General features: G+C 39.0%; 1 protein-coding gene across 1 annotated transcript in view; it reads right to left on the reverse strand.

The window, feature by feature from the left end:
• ADAMTS17 (ADAM metallopeptidase with thrombospondin type 1 motif, 17) overlaps window positions 1-22,123 on the reverse strand; it is a 530,244-nt gene that overhangs the window by 392,153 nt on the left and 115,968 nt on the right. The window contains exons 5-7 of the mRNA XM_006900064.1: window positions 13,254-13,337; window positions 12,597-12,754; window positions 3,583-3,626 (exon numbers count right to left, since the gene is read on the reverse strand). Coding sequence (XP_006900126.1) covers window positions 3,583-3,626; window positions 12,597-12,754; window positions 13,254-13,337 — 286 coding nt within the window. The remainder of the gene's footprint in view (window positions 1-3,582; window positions 3,627-12,596; window positions 12,755-13,253; window positions 13,338-22,123) is intronic.

The following is a 22,123-nucleotide window of genomic DNA, read 5'->3' on the forward strand; positions in this document are numbered from 1 at the left end:
AACAACAACATGGCCTGGATCAGGCACATATTAGTCTCCAGATTGACATCATTACTCTTCAGTACTTTGGAGTGTAAAAATGTTAACTAGAAGTTAAAAAAATAGTATGTCAAGCCTCTATCAAAGTTGACTATTACTGTAGCTATGGAAAGAATTTTGTTTCCCTTTCCAAAAAGTCAAAAATATGTGCTGAAACACTAAATTTTGTATTTATAAATATGTCCCTGTTCAGAAATACAGATTTTTTTATATGTTAATAAAGTCATGTATTAGGGACGATCCTAAATGGAATCATTGCCAAGTTATAAAAACGACAGAGACAAAGGAGTAAGATGCCTGGAACTACTGAAGGGGTAGGCCATTCCCTTTGCCATGCCTTGAATTCAGACTTCTAAGCTTCATGATCTGTGAAAAAATAAATTCCTGCTCTTTAAAGTAACCAACTTGTGGTACTTTTTCTATGTCAGCATTTAGTAAATGAGACAACTGAAACAACAGAATAAGAATCCAATGCAAAAATGTTGGGGCTAGTTAACACTGAACTAACCAGATGTTACAAGCAGATAATTACATCCAGTTCCTGCCATTAAAAGAATTCCAGTCTGGCTAAGAAATGAGAAATACACATCAGGAGGTCACATAAGGACATGGATGTTCTTGGTAGTAAATGGCTAAATGTCAAATGAACAGAGTGATTTGTTTTAGAAGAGGAAATGATGCTTGACTAGGACTAGCCACCTTGTCCTCAAGGGGAGAAACAGTATACAGTACAAAATTAAACTGAATGGCAAATATGAAAGTTAAAAATAAAATTAAAGCTACTTGTAAATATGAAATATGACCCAGTACTCACCAGTCAGTTTGTTTTACTGTGGTGGTTTGCATACTGCTCTAATGCCATCAGTATTTCAAATAGTAGAAAGGTCACCTATGGAAGATAGGTTTCAAAAGAGCATCTGGATGAAGACAGACAAGAAAGAAAAGGCCTGGAGACCTACTTCCAAAAGTAGGCAGGCTGTTGTGCACTGTTCACTATGAGCAGGGCCCACTTGATGGCAGAAAACAACAATAACCAAATATGGAGAAACCCAAGAGATTAGATTCATGTTGTTCAAACTCATCCTTCCTATGTATTCACTTATCATTCAGTCAAATATGGCTGTGATTGAGCCCCTCACACTCAGAGCCATGCGCTGAAGGAAACACGAAGCTGGATTGAGTGTAGAGCAGATTTCATTCAAAAAAGAGGCAAGGTGATGGAGCATGATCTTTACACAACGGAGTAATCACAGGGATGAGGATCTAATCTTCTAACAGAAATATGGTCACTGTAAAGGTTGCCTTGTGAATGTTGAGATGGAGCAGCCTCTTCTGGGAATAGTAAATACTTGGGACAGTTTGTCAATGGCAGAGGACAAGTAAGTACATCTTCTACAACTCAACTCAAGTCACTGCCAGCAAGACAGAACAAACTCATAGCTGAGCTTCCCCCAGATTTTCAGAGGCTATAAACCAAACATGGTTTTTGCAATCACTTGTTATGCAACAGAGAGTTGGACAGTGACTAGGGAGGAGAGAAGGAGAACTGACGCCTTTGAGCTGTGGTGCTGGAGAAGAGTACTGAATGTACCATGGACTGCCAAGAAAACAAACAGATTCATCCAAGAGAGGGTTAAAGCAGGCTGCTCCTTGGAGGCAAGGATTTTGGGGCTTCGTCTGACATACTTTGGACATGTTGTAAGGAGAGACAGGTCATTAGAGAGGGACATCATGCTGGGTAGAGTAGAGGGACAGCGCAGGAGAGGAAGACCCTCTATGAGGTAGATTGATTCAGTGACTGGGGTAATCTGGATGGGTGTGTCAGAGGCAATGAGATTGGCACAGGATAGAGCATGCTTTAGGGCTGTTGTACATAGGGTCGTTATGAGTCACAAATGACTCGACAGCACATAACAACAACAACATAAACAAAACAAGAGGAGAGTGAATATTTTTCTCTTGTGGAGTACCAGGCAGCTGATGGATTTACCTGTTTAGCTGAGGAACTACCTGTCTTTGGGTTGACAGTTGGCTGTGTAATTCCTTAACCACTATGCCACCAGAGCTCTGTGTGTGTGTTTACCATACTTTTTCCCCCTTTCATCTTTCTCACAATTCTAAGCACAATAACTAAGAATTTTGATACTAGCAATGTAATATTTAAACTCTACTAAATAAAAGTTAGTGTTATAATGATGGAATACTATAAAGCACTCAGCAGCAATTATTTTGAAAAATACTAAATAACATGGGAGAGGCTGAAGAGCATTATGCTCAGAAAATTAACTCAGTTTTATAAGAACAAATACTAAAAAAATAAAAAAAAGAACAAATACTGCCTAAGAACATTATTGTAATAATAGAAGGATAACTAGTAAGATGTGTAGCAAAGCATAAAGGAAGAGCGGTTGGGAAGAGAGGGGCTGAGAGTGGGGTGGGGTGAATTTCAAGGTTGCAGAGCTTGGTGGTCAGAGTAAGGAGTATAGTGAGTAAGGAAAGACCTAGTGGAGACATGAAAAGGTCAGGTAATGATGGGCATGATCATTAATTTCATAAAACACAATGTGAATAAAGGAATTTATGAAATACAATGTATAGAAACAAAACACAATGTATATGACTTTTGTATGTAAACCAACATAAAATCTTAAAAAATATTAATAATTGTTTTTTAAAATGTTGATGCTATATTAAAGTTGGAAACACTTCTGGTGGTTTCTCTATTAAACCAACATCTTTTATTTCTAGTCTCAAAAAAACCAAAACAAGGAAAAAAAACCCACAACTGGTTTCAACATATGAAGTCTAAAGCCAAATCGAAGTGAAGACAAGATAGAACAGACAACAGAAGTTATTGGAAGAGGGAGAAGGAAAGGAAGCATATGATAAAGAGGAAGAGAGTGTCTTCCTCAGGACTGCATGTCAATTTCAACACTGCTAGACAACAAAGCACTTAAATTGGTGGTCAGTGTTAGTGCAGGAGTCCAATCTTATAAATGACTATATTACTGGGCTTACCTGAGAACACCTGATAAAGTTCATCAGCACAACAGTAAACTGGTAACTTCTGCCTCTAACAACTAAGGTGGCACCCATCCTGCTTCTCTTCCTTAACGACCCACCAGTTCATAACCAAATGTGTTCTAGCTGCAGACTCTTTAAAGTCTGCTGGCTTCTCCTAACCCTGATTAGACTTTACCTGTCTTATATATTAACCCCTTGTCTAGATGTCTTCTGTTGTAAGCAACTTCACAATCTTCATTTAAAAAGGGAACTTACGCCATGGACCCAATTTACAAGAAAGGAGTAGTAGGCCATCCCTTAGACAGAAATCTGGTCATGGTCAAAGTTGCATTGTGAATGTGGAGGACCAACCAGTAGCCACTTTTGGGGATAGTTAATGCCTAGACAGGTTTGTCAATGGAACAGAAATGCAGTTTATCTGAGAAACAGCTCTTCCAACTTGGAAGCAATATGGATACGTAGCCAGGTTAGCATAGTGCACACTATCCCCTTAAATAATGAACTCAACTCCCAACTTACCAACAGTGTCGCATGGCTCATCTTTATGAACACAGAAATCAGTCCTAAAAGGTTAAAAACAAACAAACAACAAAAAAAAACAAAAACAAAAACCACAAAGTCAGAGTTTTGTATTACCCCTAAGACTGTGAGAAGAAAATGCTGTGGATTGTGATTAGTTACCCTGCCCGTGGTAATCCTCTGCTTTCGTTGTCACAGGCCACAGGAACAATGATTAACAGCATTCACCAAGAACAGCCCACTCACCACACTCTCCATGGTAAGCCCAGGTATCCCATGGAAGATTCGATGTGCAGCTCACAACTGCATTTGTCATTCTTAGATGTTAGAAGGAGTCCTTCCCATAGTTTAAAAAGTTCTAGAGGAGGATGTCTACCAAGCCTCCCTGCCCAGGAAAACCACCAGGCATAAATAACATCAAATATCATCAGTAAATAAAAATGAGATAACAGTGCCTTTCTCAAGCTATTTGGGCAGTATTCTAAAGAATCTGCAGTAAAGGTATAATCCTTATATGAGAAGACAGCAGGAGACTAAGTTCTTGAGGTCTCCTCTGGAGGCTGTGGCTGTGGAGGAGCCTGCACTGGCCTCTAACTTCGCTGGTATAAAAGGAGGGTTCTAGACCCTTTTCTCCGCCTTCCAGCTAATTTCCACTGGATTTTCCCTGTCTGGGACTTGCTGGATAGGGAGATCAAACAACCCACCCTTAAGTGTGCCCTGTGAGAACCCTGTGTCCAGCATTTAGTGTGCTGTGGGTTTGAGCCATTAGAATACACACTCAGTTTGAAGTTATTTTTTAAAAACCTTAGAAGGGAAGCCCTTCAAAACTGCACTAAACCAAGAAGGGGAAAAATTGCAGATCCCAGTTTGGACTACACTGAGTTCATCCTGGTGGAGTAGATACCCCCTTCATTCAGATCTGAGAAGACCCCCCAAATGAGGCCTGTTGTGTCCTCAATACCCTCTACAAATGCCTATTCTCAGGGAAAGATCTGACCTATGACCCCACTGAGGAGGAAGTTTTAATACTCCCTCAACATTTCAACATATCACATCCATCTTTCCTTTTCCCTTCACTCAAGTCCACAGCACATTCTGTTGCATAGTGTCTTTAAGCTGTAGACCACATCCAACACAGAGCAAACTCTCACATACATAGAGCAATGTTCATATGTTCCCAAGCCAGTTTTGCTCAGGCTCACGGGAATGCTGTCATGGATTCCACCTGTCCACTCAGAACCTGGAATTCCAGATATGTAGGTCTAAGAAGTTACTCTTGGGGATCTGATGTAGAGAATCCAAGAACCAGGCCCAAGGCCTCAGACCAAAGTCCTCCTCAGTATGCCACCAAGGAGGCAGGGCAGAGAGTGTGAGGGAGGCGGCAGCTCCAAACATGTGGCTCACACAATCAGCCATAGGGAAAGTGAGGAGGTTATTGATGCTGTTAAGCGCCTTTGAGGTGACTACAATTCATAGTGAGCCTATGAATAAAAGGTCTGAACTCTGCCCTCTCCTGCATCATCCTCAGCATCTCTGATATATTTAGCCCACTCACACAGTTACTGTGCCAGTGCATCTTATTGAGGGTCTTTCTCTCCTTTATTGACCCTCTGTCCAAACATGATTTTTTTTTCTCAAGGACTGGCCTCTCCTAACAACATGCCCTAACTATGTGAGACCAAGTTTTACCATCTTCTTCTCTAAGGTGGTCGCTGGTTGTACTTCCTCTAAGACATCCTTGTGTTGTTTTTTTTCTGGCAGTATGGATATTCACTACTCTTCTCCAACAACACAACTCAAAGGTATCGATGATTCATCTGTCATCCCATGTCAAAGTATAACTTTCATATGCACAGCAAGTAACTGAAAAGATCGTGGGTTTAATTAAGTACTCCTTAGTATTTATACTGGCATTATTGCTCTTGAGCACCTTGGAGAGGTCCCTGATATCAGATTTTCCCAGTGCAAATAATCTTTTAATTTCTTGATTGCTGGTACCAGGGGTACAGATTGTGGATTCATGTAAAACTAAATCACTGGCACCTTCTATCTCTTTTCCATCTATCACAATGTTGTCAGGAAACTGACTGAAGTTCAAACTGGGTTTAGAAAATGCCACAGCAGCAGGGATAACACTGCATAGTTTAAAATTATAAGGGTATATATTAAGGTTGGATCCTTTCCCCATACCTATTCAATCTATATGATGAGCAAATAATTTGCAAGGATGGGCTCTAAGAAGAGGAATGTGATATATCTTATCCTGATAATGGAGAATGATTCATCAACAACCTATGTTATGCAGATGACACACAGTTACTGGATATGAAACACTTTCTACAGAAGATCAAGGACTATAGCCTTAGGTAGGATTACATTTTAACATCAAGAAAACAAAAGTCTTCACCAAAGGACCAACAGTCAGCACTGCTGGATGGAGCAAGAATTGAAGCTGTCAAGGATTTCATCTTGCTTGGACCAACAATACACATCCTTGGTACCAACAAGCAGGAAATCAGGAGACATACAGCATTGGGCAAGACAGGAGCTGCTCTAAAATACTGAAGCACAATGATACCAGTTTGAAAATTAAGGTGTGTCTGATTCAGGCCCTGGTCTTCTCAATCACCTGCTATGCATCACAGAGCTGGACAATGAGTAAGGATAACAGAAGAATTGATTCCTTTGAGTTGTGGTACTGGAGAAGAGTACTGAATATCCCATGCACTGCTAAAATACCAAACAGATACGTCTCAGACAAAGTGCAGCCAGAGTGTTTCTTGGAGCAAAGATGGCAAAGATTTGTCTAACAGTTTGGACATGTGACTAGATGAGACTATTTCTTGGAAAAGAACATCATGCTTGTAAAGATGGGGAGAATAAGCAAAGGAGAGGAAGACCCTCAACAAGATGGACTGACAGTGATTTCAGTAAGGCTCAAGGTTGTCAAAGATGCAAAGAATGGCACAGGTTAGGGCGGGGTTCAAGTCAGCTGTACATAGGGTTACTATGAGTCATATTCAACTTTATAGCACCTAACAACAACAGCAATGAGTCTGAGTTAATAGTTAATGATCTTGAGTATTTCTTCATTGTATTTTTATGACCATTTGAATGTCTTTGGTGAAATGATTTTTCACATCCTCTGCTAACTTTTAATTGATTATTTTCCTTTTTCTTGTTCAAGTGTTAGTTTCCTATAAATTTTAGAAATGTGTCCCTTGCCAAATGTGTCACTGACAAATCTTTCTTCCAGAAGAATGGGCAGTCTCCTCCCATGCAATTAACTGCCACTGAAAGCCCACCGGAGGTTTAGCTACGGGGCGATTCTGACTCAATGGTACACAGTAACAAAAACTACTCTTTACTTTTTTGAAGGAGACTTTTGATGCACATAACGATTTCATTCTTAGAAAGTATCAATTGTCTGATTTATCCTCCCCTGATTGTGGATTGTGTGTTGTTTGCTTATATATGATAAATCTCTTTATGCTATTGATTTGGAACTCTTAAGTTTGCCCTAATTTTTCTTCAATGATCTTTAGTTTTAAATCCTAAAAGTGTAAGTCCTTGACCAATTTTGAATAGGTTTTCTTTTTTTAATATCACTTGAGGTATGGGCCTGCCTTCAATTTTATACAAAAAGATACCCAGCTTTACCAGCAACATTTATTAACTAGGATGTCTTTTATCTCATTTAATGGATTTTGCTTCTTGCGACATATAAGTTGCCCATTAAGTGGATAGCTTTAACCCTTGAGAATCTGCATTTCCAATTCTATTACATTGGTCTATATATCTGTTATTGTATCAGTAAGATGTTGTTTGATTATCATAGCTATGTAATAAGGTTTTGACATCAGGGAGTCCTATCCAGGTCTCTCTCTCCATTTCTTTGAAAAATGAATCTAAATCAGGAATGTGTTATTTATGTAGGCCATTTTTGGTAGTACTAAGATTTAAAGCTCCCTATAATTGATGCCTTTGAGTTGCAGAGTAGTGAACATATACCTTGGACTGTCAAAAGAATGAAAGGTATTTCTTGGGGAAGGTGCGGTTGGAGTGCTCCTTGGAGGCAAGAATGCCTTAGTCTCTCATACTTGGGGATGTTGCTAGGAGAGGCTATACCTTGGAAAAAGGTATCATAGTTGGAAGGGTAGAGGGTCAGTGAAAGAGAGGAAGACTCCCATCTAGACAAACTGACATAATGATTACAGCAATGGGCTCAAGTGTATCAAGAGATGGTAAAGGACGGCACAGGATAGGACAGGATCAGGACTGTTGATCACAGGATTGCTATGCGTTTTATTCTCAATAGCACCTAACAACAACATGCATAAAGGAAACTCTGGCAACTTATTGGTAAGAAGCTTCCCTGCAATCCTAAAGACACGTGGTTTGAATCCACCAGCTATTTGTGGGAGAAGGATGGGCAATCTCCTGTGCAATTAACTGCCTCTGAAAACCTGCTGGGGCGGTCAGTTATGGATTAGCTAAAACTTATCGGCAAACAACAGCATGAATAAACATAGCAGGTCTTTCCATTTACATACTACTTAGAGCTACTTGAATCTGTCCATTGACTTTAGCAATGTGATCAGCAGTCAGGTACTGCTTTAGTTTAGAAAAAGTTAACAAATCCTTTCTCTGTAAAGTTTTTCACAATTTCTCTTCTGCTTTCTAATACTTCTTTCTTCTTCAGCATTCTTTCCTTTCAAAATCTGCTAAATACAGCTGTGTAAATTCCTAAATTCCTCTTCTCCACAGTCTGTGAGCTGTCCCACATCAGCAATATCAAGTCCTAAATTCCTCATTCTTGCTACATGGGTGATTTTACCATCTTCCATCATACTGGTCTGATCAACTGCCTGAAATGTGTTCACATAACTCAGCAAATTTTTGCTATTTGCTCTTTATGAATTTTCCCATCATTTCCTCCCAGTGTTCAGGATATACAGATGGAATGTTTTAGATACCTTAAAGAATATTATCATTATTCCAGAAATCACATATCTTTACTGTACCTCCATCTGTTGCTGCTATTGCTTAGAAAAGGAAATATACACCATTAGTGGTACTTTACTACTGACAGGACATTAGTACTGCTTTCCAAGTGGCAAATACACTTTGATCCATAGGCTAAATCATAGCTGTCACAAGATCTTGACTCTAAACCATATAAATTTGAAAATCATCTCCAGAATAGGTCTGAGGATTGAATACTTATGCTCCAGAATAGGTTTAAGGATTGAATACTTGTGATCAAAACCACATGAGTTATGGAATGACATCAAAGCTGTCAATTAGAATGTTGTTGTTATGTGTCACCACTTTTATATCTTGTTTTCAATCAGTTTCACAAAGGAGGACATCCTAGGGTACTGTTAAATAACATTAGAATCTTGAAAGGAATGCCTTCTGGGATGAAACAATTTTAAACCCAATTATCATCAAGGTCTTGAAGTCAGAGCTGTAGTAGATTAGTAAGTGCACCTTTGTCAGTGTTTTTTAATGTCTTGCGGTTTTCAGAATGATAAGCATGTGACAATAAACAGACAATCATAAATACAGTTTATCTTAATTCAAACACATCATATGCCATTGCTTAACAGTACTTACAAGAAGACTCGTTTCTTACTTCCTCAAATCAAATTCACTCTCAAAGACTAGGTCCCTTAACTTCAGCATTGTAAGGACAAAGATGCTCTGAAGACAGCTCAAAGCTCCAAAACTATTACTACTCAGCCTACTAAAAAAGGGCAGCCTCTAGGCAGTGACTGTTTGTGTATGAAAGAGTTACAGCTGGAGACCCCCCCCAGCTCCTTGTGGGTGGACATGCCTAAGTCAAGCACGAATCAGGTCAAGTTTATCCCTTGGAACTTGGTGTAGTTTTTTTGTGGTTTGTTGTGTTATTTTTTTTTTTTTAGTTGTAGTCAAGGTCATAGGTGGAGAGAGCAATTCATAATTAGCTCAACTTAGCTCAACTATGAACAGAAGACAGAAATCTTGCCATATTCGGCACCATCCTCATACTCTACACCATGCTCAAGCCCACTGTTTTAGTCACTGTGTCAATCCATCTCCTTTAAGGTCTTCTCTTTTGATGACCATCTGCTTTTCTCAGTATGATGTTTTTTTCCAAGAACTGGGCATATTTATATCACTTCTAAACTATGTGAGATGAAGTTTCACAATTCTTGCCTCTAAGGAATATCTTTGCACTTCCTCAAAAAGAGACTGATTTGCTCTTCTAGTAGCTCATGGTATAGTCAATACTCTTCACCAACACCACAACTAAAGACCTTCTTCCTCTTCAGCCTTCCCTATTCATTGGCCATGGTGTTCAAGGTGGTGGTTGTTGTTACGTGCCATCAAGTCACCTGCGACTCACAGAGACCTGATGTACAACAGCCCTAAATCCTGTTCTATCCTGTGTCAAACCTTATTGTCTCTGACACATCTACTTCCATTCTCCCAGTCACTGACTCAATCCATCTCAGTGACGGTCTTCCTCTCTTATGTTGTCCCTCTACCCTCCCAAGCATGATGTCCCTCTCTAAGAACTGGACTTTCCTTGCAACATGTCCAAAGTAGGTCAGATGAAGCTTCAGAATCCTTGCCTCCAAAGAGCAGCCTAGTCTCACTCTCTCTAGGATGAACTTGTTTGTATTCTTAGCACTCCACAGTATCCAGCACCACAGCTCAAAGGCATCAATTCTTCTCTCATCCCTAGTCTTTGTCCAGCTTTTTTATACATACCAAGTAACTACAAAGACTATGGCCTGGATCAGGCGCACCTCAGCCTCCAGAATGACACTACTGCTCTTTTTTTTTTTTTCACTGTTGCTCTTAAGTACTTAGGAGAGGTCTCTGACAGCAGACATTATCAATGCAATTATTTTAGGCAATGAAAAATTACTAACTAGACCTTTTCTAGAAAGTTCCATCATGCTTGTAAAGTCAAACAAAGAGAAGACCCTCAATAAGATGGATTGACACCGTGGTTTTAACAAAGGGCTCTAGTATACCAGAGAAAATGAGGATAGCACAGGATGGGACAAGATCAATATCATTAGTTGACTTGATGGTACCTAACAATAACAACAACACAATTCTTGGAGGATAGGCTGTTGTATATGCACAACTAATGTCCTCTCTTCCACAATGTTATCCCTCAATTTGGAGTGAAGAAAAAAAAATTCCTAATTGGGGAAAGAAAGATTCTGAATTTAAAAAAAAAGTAAGTAAAATAACATTGTTACAGCTCTAGCAACTATAATACAATTTTGACAGTTTTTAACCTCAAGGATTAAGTTCTTAAGACACATGTCTGCATATTTTCTCAGGGGGAATTTCCAGTATATTACTGAAGCAGAAAGTCAGTTCATCTCAGAGGAGAATGAGATATAGGAGAGAAACCGTCCCTTCTCATTGCTTCTTGTCCATACTGAGAGGTGGCCTGGATTTCAGTCATGCTTATAGGGCTACTGGTGTTTCTCTTAATCTGGAACAGTAGTCCAGTTCTGTAGCTGTGGGAAAGCTTAACTCTTTGCTCTGATATAACCTCCAAGTATATTCCCCAGCCATTCCCCTAACTATCTAGTTGTACCTAATTAGAGGACAGAGTCCCTGAGTCATGTAATTAATGCTCTCAGTTATTAACTGAAAGCCCACCCTCAAAGGGACTTTGCCTTTTAGATGATCTAGTTCTGAAATTCAACTTATGAAAATGGGTGGAGCACAGTCCATTTTGACACTTAAAGAGGTTGCCACAAGTCAAAATTGGTTCAATGGCAATTGGTACCTGAGGGCAAGCCAATGAACAGACAACCAAGTGCAGCTGAGTACATTATACACATGTGTCCACATAGGTTTCCTATCACAAGAAGCTTCACTCCACACAATCTGGAAACCACTTCAACCCAATTTGCTCTCTTCCAATGTGTGCTTTATTGGCTAGGGGAATGGGGAGGGGATACAATAATGAATTTTATTGCAAGTTTCAATTTTCTGAATTACCTAGTCTCTTGGATTGTGCTGTATATCCCAAAACATAAAATACATAATGCAATAACATAGAAACTATAGAGTGATCCCTCCTAATGTGTGCTAAACCAACTGTGGGAGAATTCAGGACAGAAGGCAACACTCCCCACTTCTGCTATAGCACTGACTGAATATCACAGCTGTTTCCCTAGGGTGTAGCCTGTAATACCTTTCATCTCAGTAGAGACAAAAGGGGAAGAAAAGAAGGTAAGAAATGGGGCCCTCAGTGCCACGAAGAAATAAATGCAAGCAGTAGAGGTCATCTTTTTTAATCCAGACCCCCAAAATAGAGCTCGATAACACCCAGAGGGTCAGAACACAATCTCCAAGGAGCACTTGGCCTGACAAAAATAAGAACTTTCCTCCACCACCAGCAGAAAGAGGACCTTTTCCTAGCACTGGCACCTAAAACTGGACTCGGTCTCCTAAACTACAAAAGAAGGTATTTCTTTTTGTTAAAGCCTTGTGATCTCTCTGCTGTAGCAACATTTTATAACTAAGACACACAGAGTTTTAGTATGTTTATATCATTAATAATAGGAGTGGCAGATATTAGTGGACACTTAACTTTACTTCAACTCAACAACTCCTTGTCACTAAGTAGTAGCTGACTCCTGTCTGAATGTTTTCAGAAGCTGTATATTTCATGAGAGAACACTGCCCATTTTCTTCCCTTAGAGAAACTGGTGGATTAGACGAGCCTGCCTTCGAGTTGGCAATACAAATCTTTACCTACTGGGCCACCAGAACTCCCTTATTCTCAGGCACTGTGAAAAAGTGCTTCTGATGCTCATTTAATTCTCATCTTTTTCAGGTAGATACTATCATTTATTCCTACCTTACTGATGATAAAATGTAGGCTCAGAAAGGTAAGAGGTCAAAGGACTAATGTTTAAAGCTTGAGTATGGCCAAATTCTTCCCTATTTTGCCTGAAAATGTAAACATCATTCCCTCTTTCTCATGTTACCTGGTCACAAAGACAGCAGCATCCACAGAGGGCATATCATCTTTTGCTCCTGGAACCTGATTGTTGCCAAGATATCGAGCTCCACCATATTCTTCATTCTGCCAATGACAGAAGCTCTTCAGGGACTTTTCGCCATGGTGTCCAATGGACAAGCTGGTCTAAGATAAATCAAGAGGCAGTAAAATAAGCACACTCCCTCAGAGATTCTTCAGTTCTGCAAACAACTGCATGCAAAATCTACTAGCCATTTTCCAACCTCATGTCTATCATTTAATTCTGCAGGTAACACTGACTTGTGGGAAAGCACACAATTCTAGACTAGAAAGCAGTGCTACTGTAATCTATATGAGTCAAAGCTTGAGTACAGTCAACAGGATGAGCATGCCCAGTGTGAAAAACGGGGATGAAGGAGAGAAATACACATAGCCCATTACTAAGGATTGCCCCAGACTATAAGCAGCCAAGTACAAACAAGCTTCAATAATGGGTCCTGTCTTTTCTCACTCAAAACATTTGCAGACTGTGGTTCCTACAAAGACAAAGAGGTAGAGCAAGATAGACAACCACTTGGACTTCTCAGCACCCAACAGCAAACAGGGAGCATTAACAAGTGTTACTTTTTTCTATATGTACTGAAAGGCACCTCAGGGAACTTACTGGACGTTGTTGGAGAAGGACAAGCTTGGTAACTTGAATGTTAACTTTAACTCCAAGGCTCTGGTGCTGAAACATATTGTATACCTATTAAGAAAGAACCAAAAAATGGATGAAGATATATATACAACATTTAGAAGAGAATACATTATGGTTTGGATCCTGGAACAGTAAGAAACAAGATGAGTTAAAAACCAAGGAAATTTGATAGGAGTATGAATCTCAGTTAATAACGATGTATAAATGTGCACTCATTAATGAAACAAATGTTAAGATGTCAAAAAGAAACTGTGCATAGTAGAGGACATAATCAAGAGAAATTCTCTCTACCATATGCTCAAATTGTCAAAAAATCCAAAACGAAATAAATTAGAGAAAATAAATTTTATGTGCTTCTTATAAAAAGGAACAAAAAGAATAATTACATAAAACTGAAATTTTAGGGTGGATAAATAAAGTTTTAATGGCATATATGGCAACTGGACATGCTGGAGAAGATTACTGACTATAACAGGGACTGCTAAGAGAACCAACAGGTCTTTTCCTAGAGAGACTGAAATAAAATTGCTCCTGGGAGGAAGATTTTGAAGCTCCATCTGACATATTTTGGGCATGTTGCCAGGAGGGTCAGTCCTTAGAAAAGGACATCATGCTTGGAAGGGTTAAGGGACAGCACAGAAGAGGAAAATGCTGGATGAGACTGGGTAACGGCGAGAGGTGTGTCAGAGACAATGAAATTGGCTTAAGATGTTTAGCAGGTTGTTGTTGTTATTAAGTGCTGTGAAGTCGGAAGCAACTTATAGTGACCCTAAGAATGAAAGACCTGGGCACCAGTATAACGTTCGTCCTTTCTCCAGGTTCATAGGGTTTCCAGAAGCAAACGATTACGGAAGTGGATGCCTCTCCTGCTTCCAAGCTTGTATTAATTGGGGAGCTCCACAAAACACTGTCCACTATCAGTAACCAATCTTGCATTTGTCACATCAGTGTCACAATGTTCAGCTTCACAGTAACCAACAGTTACCTCTGTACAGCAAGCGGAAATACCAGGGTTATATGACATAGAAAAATGTTTCACCAAAAACAAGTAAAGGATTTTCCTAAAGGACTTTAAGCTACCCCCTAGAGCAGGCTCCACCCTTTATACCCATCCACTTTAGAAGGGCAAAAAGAACAGTAACACACAAGGAAAAGGACCCCAGAAACTTCCCTTGCCTGAATTAGCCACAGTTAATTGTGATCCAAAAAGTTGAATTCCTTTGCACAGTCAATGAAACACAGATAGACATTACCCTGGTCCTCTCCAACATTAGCTAGAATATCCCTAGTACCATGACCTCTTCTAAACTCAGCCTGCACATCTGACAGTTCTCTGCTAACATGCTGCTCCACTCGTTTTTGGATAATTTTGAGCAGAATCTTGCTTACATGTGATATTAATGTTATGACGACAATTATGGAAAGGCATTAGGTATTCTGTTCACAGAGTCACTATGAGTCGTGTTTGACTCAACGGCAATCAACAAAAACAACAATAATAGATATGTACTAATGTAGATGAAAGGGGAGTGATTATACCATAAAGAACAGTATCACTAAAGAAAACAAGAAGTGCCTAATAGTTACACAACTAAATTAAACTGTCATTCACACAGAATCTTGCATTATCCTTAGTAGTGAGAATTAGCATATAAGTCAATGCATAGTCACACAAGAAAGGGGAATATATTTGGAAAGGTGAAAGGGACTACACTTACAAGCATACATGATATTGGAAGATGACATTCCCAAACACATAGCTGCATATGCTATAAATATATTCAATATAGTAAACAGATGTAAAATTATGTACATATTTTAAGTATAAACAAACATCTTAAAGGGACATGTGATTTAATTTGGGATCTCTGGGGAATAATCTTTGGGATGAGGGCAGGGAGTGGAAAATCAGTCAGCTGACATAGCAGTCTAAGTAGTCTGTGCTTTATATCCTACTTTGGTGAGTAGCAAGGTTATAAGTGACTATTTAAGGTGCATCTTTCAGTCAGCCTATAGACAAGCATATACAGATGAACAATAACACCAGGGAGTTGTGTACTCCCTACAACAATAAACCCTGTGAGACAAAAAGAACAGCATTTTCCCAGAGAAAAACTCAAAGAGTAAAAAAAGTTAAGAAAGAAGAATGAATGGAAAAGGCAATATTGAGGGAATGGAGAGATTACTTTTATAAGGGCTGCAGTCAATGTCATAAAATAATTTGTACATGAATTATTGAATGGAAAATCAAGTTGCCCTATAAACTTTCAATCAAATAATTTTTAAAAAAGACAACTTTAATTTTCACTTCCATATTATAAAAAGTAATGATATCGATTATAAAAATTTGTAGTTTTTCTTTCTTTTATTTTGACTAGTCACTAACTAGAACTTTAATTCATCAAGGTTGGTCTGATGATCAAATAGCAGTTGACACATATAGTACCAAATAATAAAAGCTTCATTTTCCCTTTCCGGTGTGTGTGGGGGGGTATTCTCAGCTCAGACTCTGCTTCTGAGTCTGAAGACTCATAACCTAATACAGTTGTAAATGAGAGGAAGCATTCGATGGAGGACAGTTTGTCTGATTATGTATACAGCTGACAAAGGGGGAGGCCCAAAAAGGCTTCTCAAAAAGGTAAACTTTGAAGCATTAATGATCAATTTTTCCTTGAAATTTTAAAATAAGATAGAAACATCCTTAAAAAAAATAGAGCAGGGTTCAGATTTGTTGTACATAAGGTTGCTATGGGTTAGAGTTGACGTGACTGCACAAAACAAAAGCAATATGGTGACCTTGTGGTAAAAAACTGCATTGCAATCCCAAAGGTACACAGTTCAGTCACTCTGTGGGAAAAGGATGGGCAATTTCCTTCCAAAAATTTGCCTCTGAAAACCTGCTAGAGGGTCTGCTATGAGTCCATCCAGACTCGGCAAACAACAACATGGAAAAAGCAATCCAGTTTTCATTAAAAGGCCTTCTAAAAGCAAAGAAGCTACCATAAAACTGAATCTTCAACTCTAAAACTTATGTATGAGATTGTATGCACATGTATAGCCCAGGTGTACCAACACACACTTGCACAAAACTAAGTTACACATCAGTAGAAGATGTATTTACAAAAATAAACTGAGTTTCTATTATCTTGGCAGGAAGCTCAAAACTCCAATTCTGGGCTTTCCTATAAGAGAATGAAGGGGATCTTAAGATAAGAAGAAGCGGGGGGGAGGTGTCTTATATGCCCTGGCTGCATTCCAGAATTGACTAGGCACACCGTGGGTATCATCTGTATCCCTCATCTCAACATCTCAAGAGGACCTCTCCACTACCCTGACCTCAGAAACAAGTCAGTAAGGCAAAATAAAACAGTTGATGGTGCTCATTTAAATTCATGCTTGTTCAGCTGAAAAGTCCATATTCCTTTATGAATTCCCGAAATTTTTCATTCTAACCAAAAGCTGTCACTAAGATAAAGTTTTCAGTCACAGTAAAGAGTTTATAGTTCTTAAGTTTTGTACCTCTTGCTGGTAGAACAGTAGTAATGAAGACCCCAGTGCGAAGAAGCCAAAGCGAATGCTTCAATGTGAAAAGACATTGTTGTTAGGTACTATCAAGTTGACTACAACTCACAGCTACGCTGTTTGTTGTTTGTAAACAATAAATCTTAACCTTGTCCATCCTCATAGTCCTTGATATGATAACGTCCACTATTACAGTCACTACGTCAATCCACCTTGTTGAAGCTCTTCCTTTCTTTTTCTAACCCTCTACTTTTACCACCAGGATGTCTTTTTACAAGGACTGATCCCTCCTGACAATATGCCCAAAGTGTGGGAGATGAAGTTCCACCATCCTTCCTCCATAGAGCACTCTGGCTACACTTCCTTCAAAACAGATGTACTTGTTCTTTTGGAAGCCCCTGGTATATTCAGTACTCTTCTCCAAAACTCAAAAATTCAAAGACTTTCAATTCTAATTCTGCCATTGTAATTTAATGTCCAAATTTCAGATGCAAAGAATGTAACTGAAAACAGCACAGATGAATCAGGAATATGATAGTCTTTACAATTACATCTTTGTTATTTAGTTTTTTTGAGAGGTCTCTAAAAGCAAATTTCCCAATCCAACATGTCTTTTGATTTCTTGGCCACTATTACCATGTCTGTTGATCAGGAATCCAAGTAAAAGGAAATCTTTTTTCCACTTATCATGATGTTGCCTATCAGGCCAGTGATAAGGATTTTTGTTTTATTTGTTTTATTGGTCTTCTGCAGTAAATATTTCAAGTTCTCTTCATTTAGCAAGCAAGGTTTGACACAGATTGAATACATATGGGAAAAAGAATACCATTCTGATGTACACCTTTCCTGATTTTAAAACACGCACTGTTCCCTTGTTCTGTCCAGATAAAAGCTTCTTGTTCTTCTTGTTCTATGTATAGGCTTCACACAGGCATAATTAGTGTTCTAAGATTCTCATTCATCTCAAAGCTAGCCATTTATTCTGATATACATAGCTGCACTGAAAGCAATAGTGGGGGGAAAAAAGTCTAAAAGTTTGGTGAAAAATTATTGGACATGCTTCCACAATCAGATGTAACCCTGGGTTTGCTCACTAGCCTAAACTATTTGTTAGACAGCAACATAGCCAACTGATTGGAAGAGATTCAGATTTGTTCCCGTTCTCAAGAAGTTACTGAACAATATCACTAATATCCTATGCACATGAAAACCATTAAAAAATGTCTAGAACAGTATAGAACAGCCAGACATTCAAGCTGGATTTAGAAGAAGCATGAAGGATATTATTGCTAATGTCAGATGAATCTTAGCTGAAAGCAGAAAATAACAGAAAGATGTTTATTTGTGATCCACTGACCATACAAAGTATGGCTAAGACTGAGGAGGAGAAGAAGAAGACAACACTAGATAGGAAAAACCTCAAAATAGAAACAGGAACCAAAAATGCTTGAAAAGGGAAAAACAAAGAAAAAAGACCCTTAAAGTTGAAAGAAGCCAGGGTCATCATGCTTCTCTGAGCACCTTTTCAGGAATGTGAAAAATTAGCAGTGTAAATTACAGAGAATCACTTGGGTGGTTAGTGCTTTAGGCTACTAACCAAAATGCTAGAGACTTAAGTTCACTCACACAAAGGTGCCTCAGGGCAAACATCTGAAAATTGTACTTCTGAAAATCATCCTCTAAACACCCTATCTATAGGTGTATACTTCTGGTTGCATAGTCCAAGGGGAATTGTGCTGGTAATTCAAAGGTAGTGCTCTATGGGTTCATGAGTGACTGGATGAGTGAAAGAGAAGTAATCTAGTGCCATGGGATTTACTGCTTTGGAAATTCAACTGAGGGTCGGGTATGCAATAGTTCCAACTCAACAGCAGTGAGTGAGTGAATCAGTGAGGGAGAGAGAGTTGGTGAGGGAGCAAGAAAGTGAGTATGAAGAGAGAGATAGAGAGGTAGAGAGATAGAATGAATGTGTCAGTGAGTCAGAGAGGGAGAGAAAAGGGGGGTGAGTTAATGAGAATGAGAGTGCAAAGTGAGAAAGAGAGTAAGACAGAGACAGTGAGTGAGTGAGAGTGACAAGTGAGAGAACGAGAGAGTAAATGAGAAAGTAAGAATGAGAGAAAGAGTGAGTGAGTGAGTTGAATACCCTTAGGAGCACAGTTCTGCTTTGGCATGTGCAAGGTCACCAAGAATCAGAATGAATTCCATGGCAACTGGGAGTAAGGTATTGAAGAGATAAATATTTTCTCAATATTCTTTGTATATTGATTTATTTTTTTTCTTGAATATACAACTAGGGGGAAATGAAAATTAGTCCAGTTGGTGCTTCTTTTGCTTTATCAATACAACAGCAACAGTCAGTAGCACAAAGCAAAAACCACATAGTAGTCAACACAGGGTCAATTTGGACAAAGTGACACTGGTTAACACATCAGTGTCCAACACACATTTGTGATGACAAGGACACACAGCATTTAAATGTCTTGTGTGGGTAAACATTAGTTATTTCTTTGCTAGAACTTTATACTTTAAAACCATCATTAAAAGTAAATTCGTGGTATCATTAACATTTTACCCCACAAAGGAAAACAGGACAAACTGAGTTCTGTTTGCAGTTCAGTTTTCCTTTCTCCAATTTTATTCTCTTCAAGAACAGAAAATGATTATTTATTTTAGAGTGGACTAGTCATGGGTAAATTTTTAAGTCATGTCTTAATGATGTTTTTCCTTGTTTGTACATTTCAAGAACATTCAGTTATTGTCATGCACATTCTCCTGAAATAATCACCATTAGGATTTGGTCCAAATGGAAAACATCAGAAGATGAAATGTCAAAATACGAACATTAAAGAGAATTAAAACATGACAGACAAAATTCACATTGTATAGTGTTTAAAGTTATAATCTAAACACTCCATGTCTGTCATACGACGCCAGCCACACTCCAAACCTCATTGGCATTGTGAGAGGTCACAAAAAAGGAGAAAAGTCACACTGATTGATGCAGGTTTAAAGAAAAACAAAACAAAAGGAAGACAGCTGCTTACCAAAACATCTATGCTCATCAATATGGATGTCAGAAGAGACTCTAAAAATTGCACTAGAGAGCTTTGAGAAGCCAAAACAAAAGGAAAACATGTGGAAATAAAAGAGCTGAACAGAAGATTTCAAAGGTCAGCTCAAGAAAACAAAGTAATATATTGGAATGTGCAGAGAGTTGGAATTGCAGAATAAAAAAGGGAAGAATATACTCTGCATTTCTAAAACTGAGAGAACTGAAAAAAAATTTAAACCTCCAATTTGCAATATTTAAATATGCTCCAGCCAGTATACTGAATGACCCAGAAAGCATCAAAAGAAGTTGGAGGAAATATACAGAATCATCAGACCAAAAAGAGCTGATCAACACTGAAAAACTTCAGGCAGTACCATTATAAGCAGGAACCAGTAATAATGAAGGAGGAAGTAGAGCTGCACTGAAGGCACTGAAGGCACTGAAGGCACTGGCAAAAAATAAGGCCCCAGGATTTGATGGGATACCAATTTACTTGTTTCAGTTAACAGATGCAGCAGTCCTGGTTGTGTACACCACCAGTCTATGCCAAGAAATTTGGAGGACATTGTCTGGCCAACAGATTGGAAGAGGTCCATATTTGTTTCCATCCCAAGAAAGGTGATCCAACAGAATGTGCAAACTATGAAACAGTATCATTAACATCACAAGCAAGCAAAATACTGCTGAAGATCATTCAAAAATAGACAGAACAGTACATCCTAACAAAATGTAAAGAATTCCAGAAGAACGTCTATTTATGCTTTATTGACTACTGCAAAGGCATTTAATTGTGTGGATCATTAACAAGTTATAGGTAACCCTGAGAAAAATGGGAATCCCAAAGCACTTGATTGTGCTCATATGAAACATGGTAGACCAGAAGGTTGTTGTACAAAGAGTGCAATGGAACACTACATGGTTTAAAATTAAGAAGGGCATGTGTCAAGGTTGTATTCTCTCTGCATACTTATTTAATCTGTATGCTGAGCAAATAATTCAGGAAGCTGGACCCTATGAAGAGGAATGCTGGATCAGGACTGGGGAGAGATTAATCAATAATCTATGTTACATAGACAGCATAGCCTTCCTTGCTTGCTGAAAGTGAGGACGAAGTACTTGTTGCAGAAGATCAAAGAATACAGCCTTCAACATAGATTGCATCTCAATGTCAAGAAAAAAGATTCTGACCACTGGTCTGATAGGAAACATCATGATAGACAGAGGAAAAGTCTGAAATTGTCAACAATTTCATCTTATTTGGATCCACAATTAAAACCCTTAGTACCAGCAGTCAGGAAATCAGGAGACATATTACACTGGAAAAGTCTGCAGTTAGGGACCTCTCCAAAGTTTTGAAGAGAAATGATGTCAAGTGAGGACAAAGGTGTGTCTGATTCAGGTCATGGTCTTTCCAATCACTTGCTTGCATCTGAGAGCTGCACAATGAATAAGGATGAAAGACGATAAACTGATGCCTTTGAGCTGTGATGTTGGAGAACAGTGAGGGTATAGCCAGAGTGCTCTTCAGAGGCAAAGATGATAAGGCTCTGCCCCACATACTTTGGGCATGTTTTTAGAAGCAGCTATTCCTTGGAGAACATGATGCTTGGAAGGGTGAAGGGTTGATGAAGAAGAGGAAGACCCTCAACCAGGCAACTTGACACAGTGAGTGCTGCAATGGGCTCTAATACGTCAGGAAGCATGAGGGTGGCACAGAATAGGGCAAGGTTCAGATCTTTTGTTCACCGGGTGTTATGGGTCATGCTCAACTCGATGGTAACCTATCAGCAACAACCACATGCTCACCAACCTCAATACTAGGTTGGTTGCTGCCCTGAGAGCTAGTAAGCCGCCATTCAGCTGATCTCCAACTTATGGTAGGCCGTGCACCATGAAACGAACACGGCCATTCAGGTCTATCCTCTGACCAAGTGCAGATATGACTGTTGTGGCCCACAGAGTTTTCAATGGGTGAATTTTAGAAACAGGTCCTTACTCTTAGTCTGGAATTTCTGCTGAAATATGTTCCATATCATAGCAACATGCAAGTCTCCATCGACAAATGAATGGTAAGTATGCACAAGATGCCTCGGCATGGAAAAAAACAATAGTCTCTGCATGAAAGGTGAGAATTCTATCCCTGAATCATCTCTTCTATCAAAGCAAGTATAGATACCAAATTCATTTTTCAAGGAGCTCAGAAGTGAAATTGTCAAGCTGATTGGGAGAAAAAAAGAGACCCCTAATCAAAGCACTCTGG

Source organism: Elephantulus edwardii, unplaced genomic scaffold, assembly GCF_000299155.1.
Source record: "Elephantulus edwardii isolate Elephantulus edwardi_28Jun2011 unplaced genomic scaffold, EleEdw1.0 scaffold00272, whole genome shotgun sequence".
NCBI lineage: Eukaryota > Metazoa > Chordata > Mammalia > Macroscelidea > Macroscelididae > Elephantulus > Elephantulus edwardii.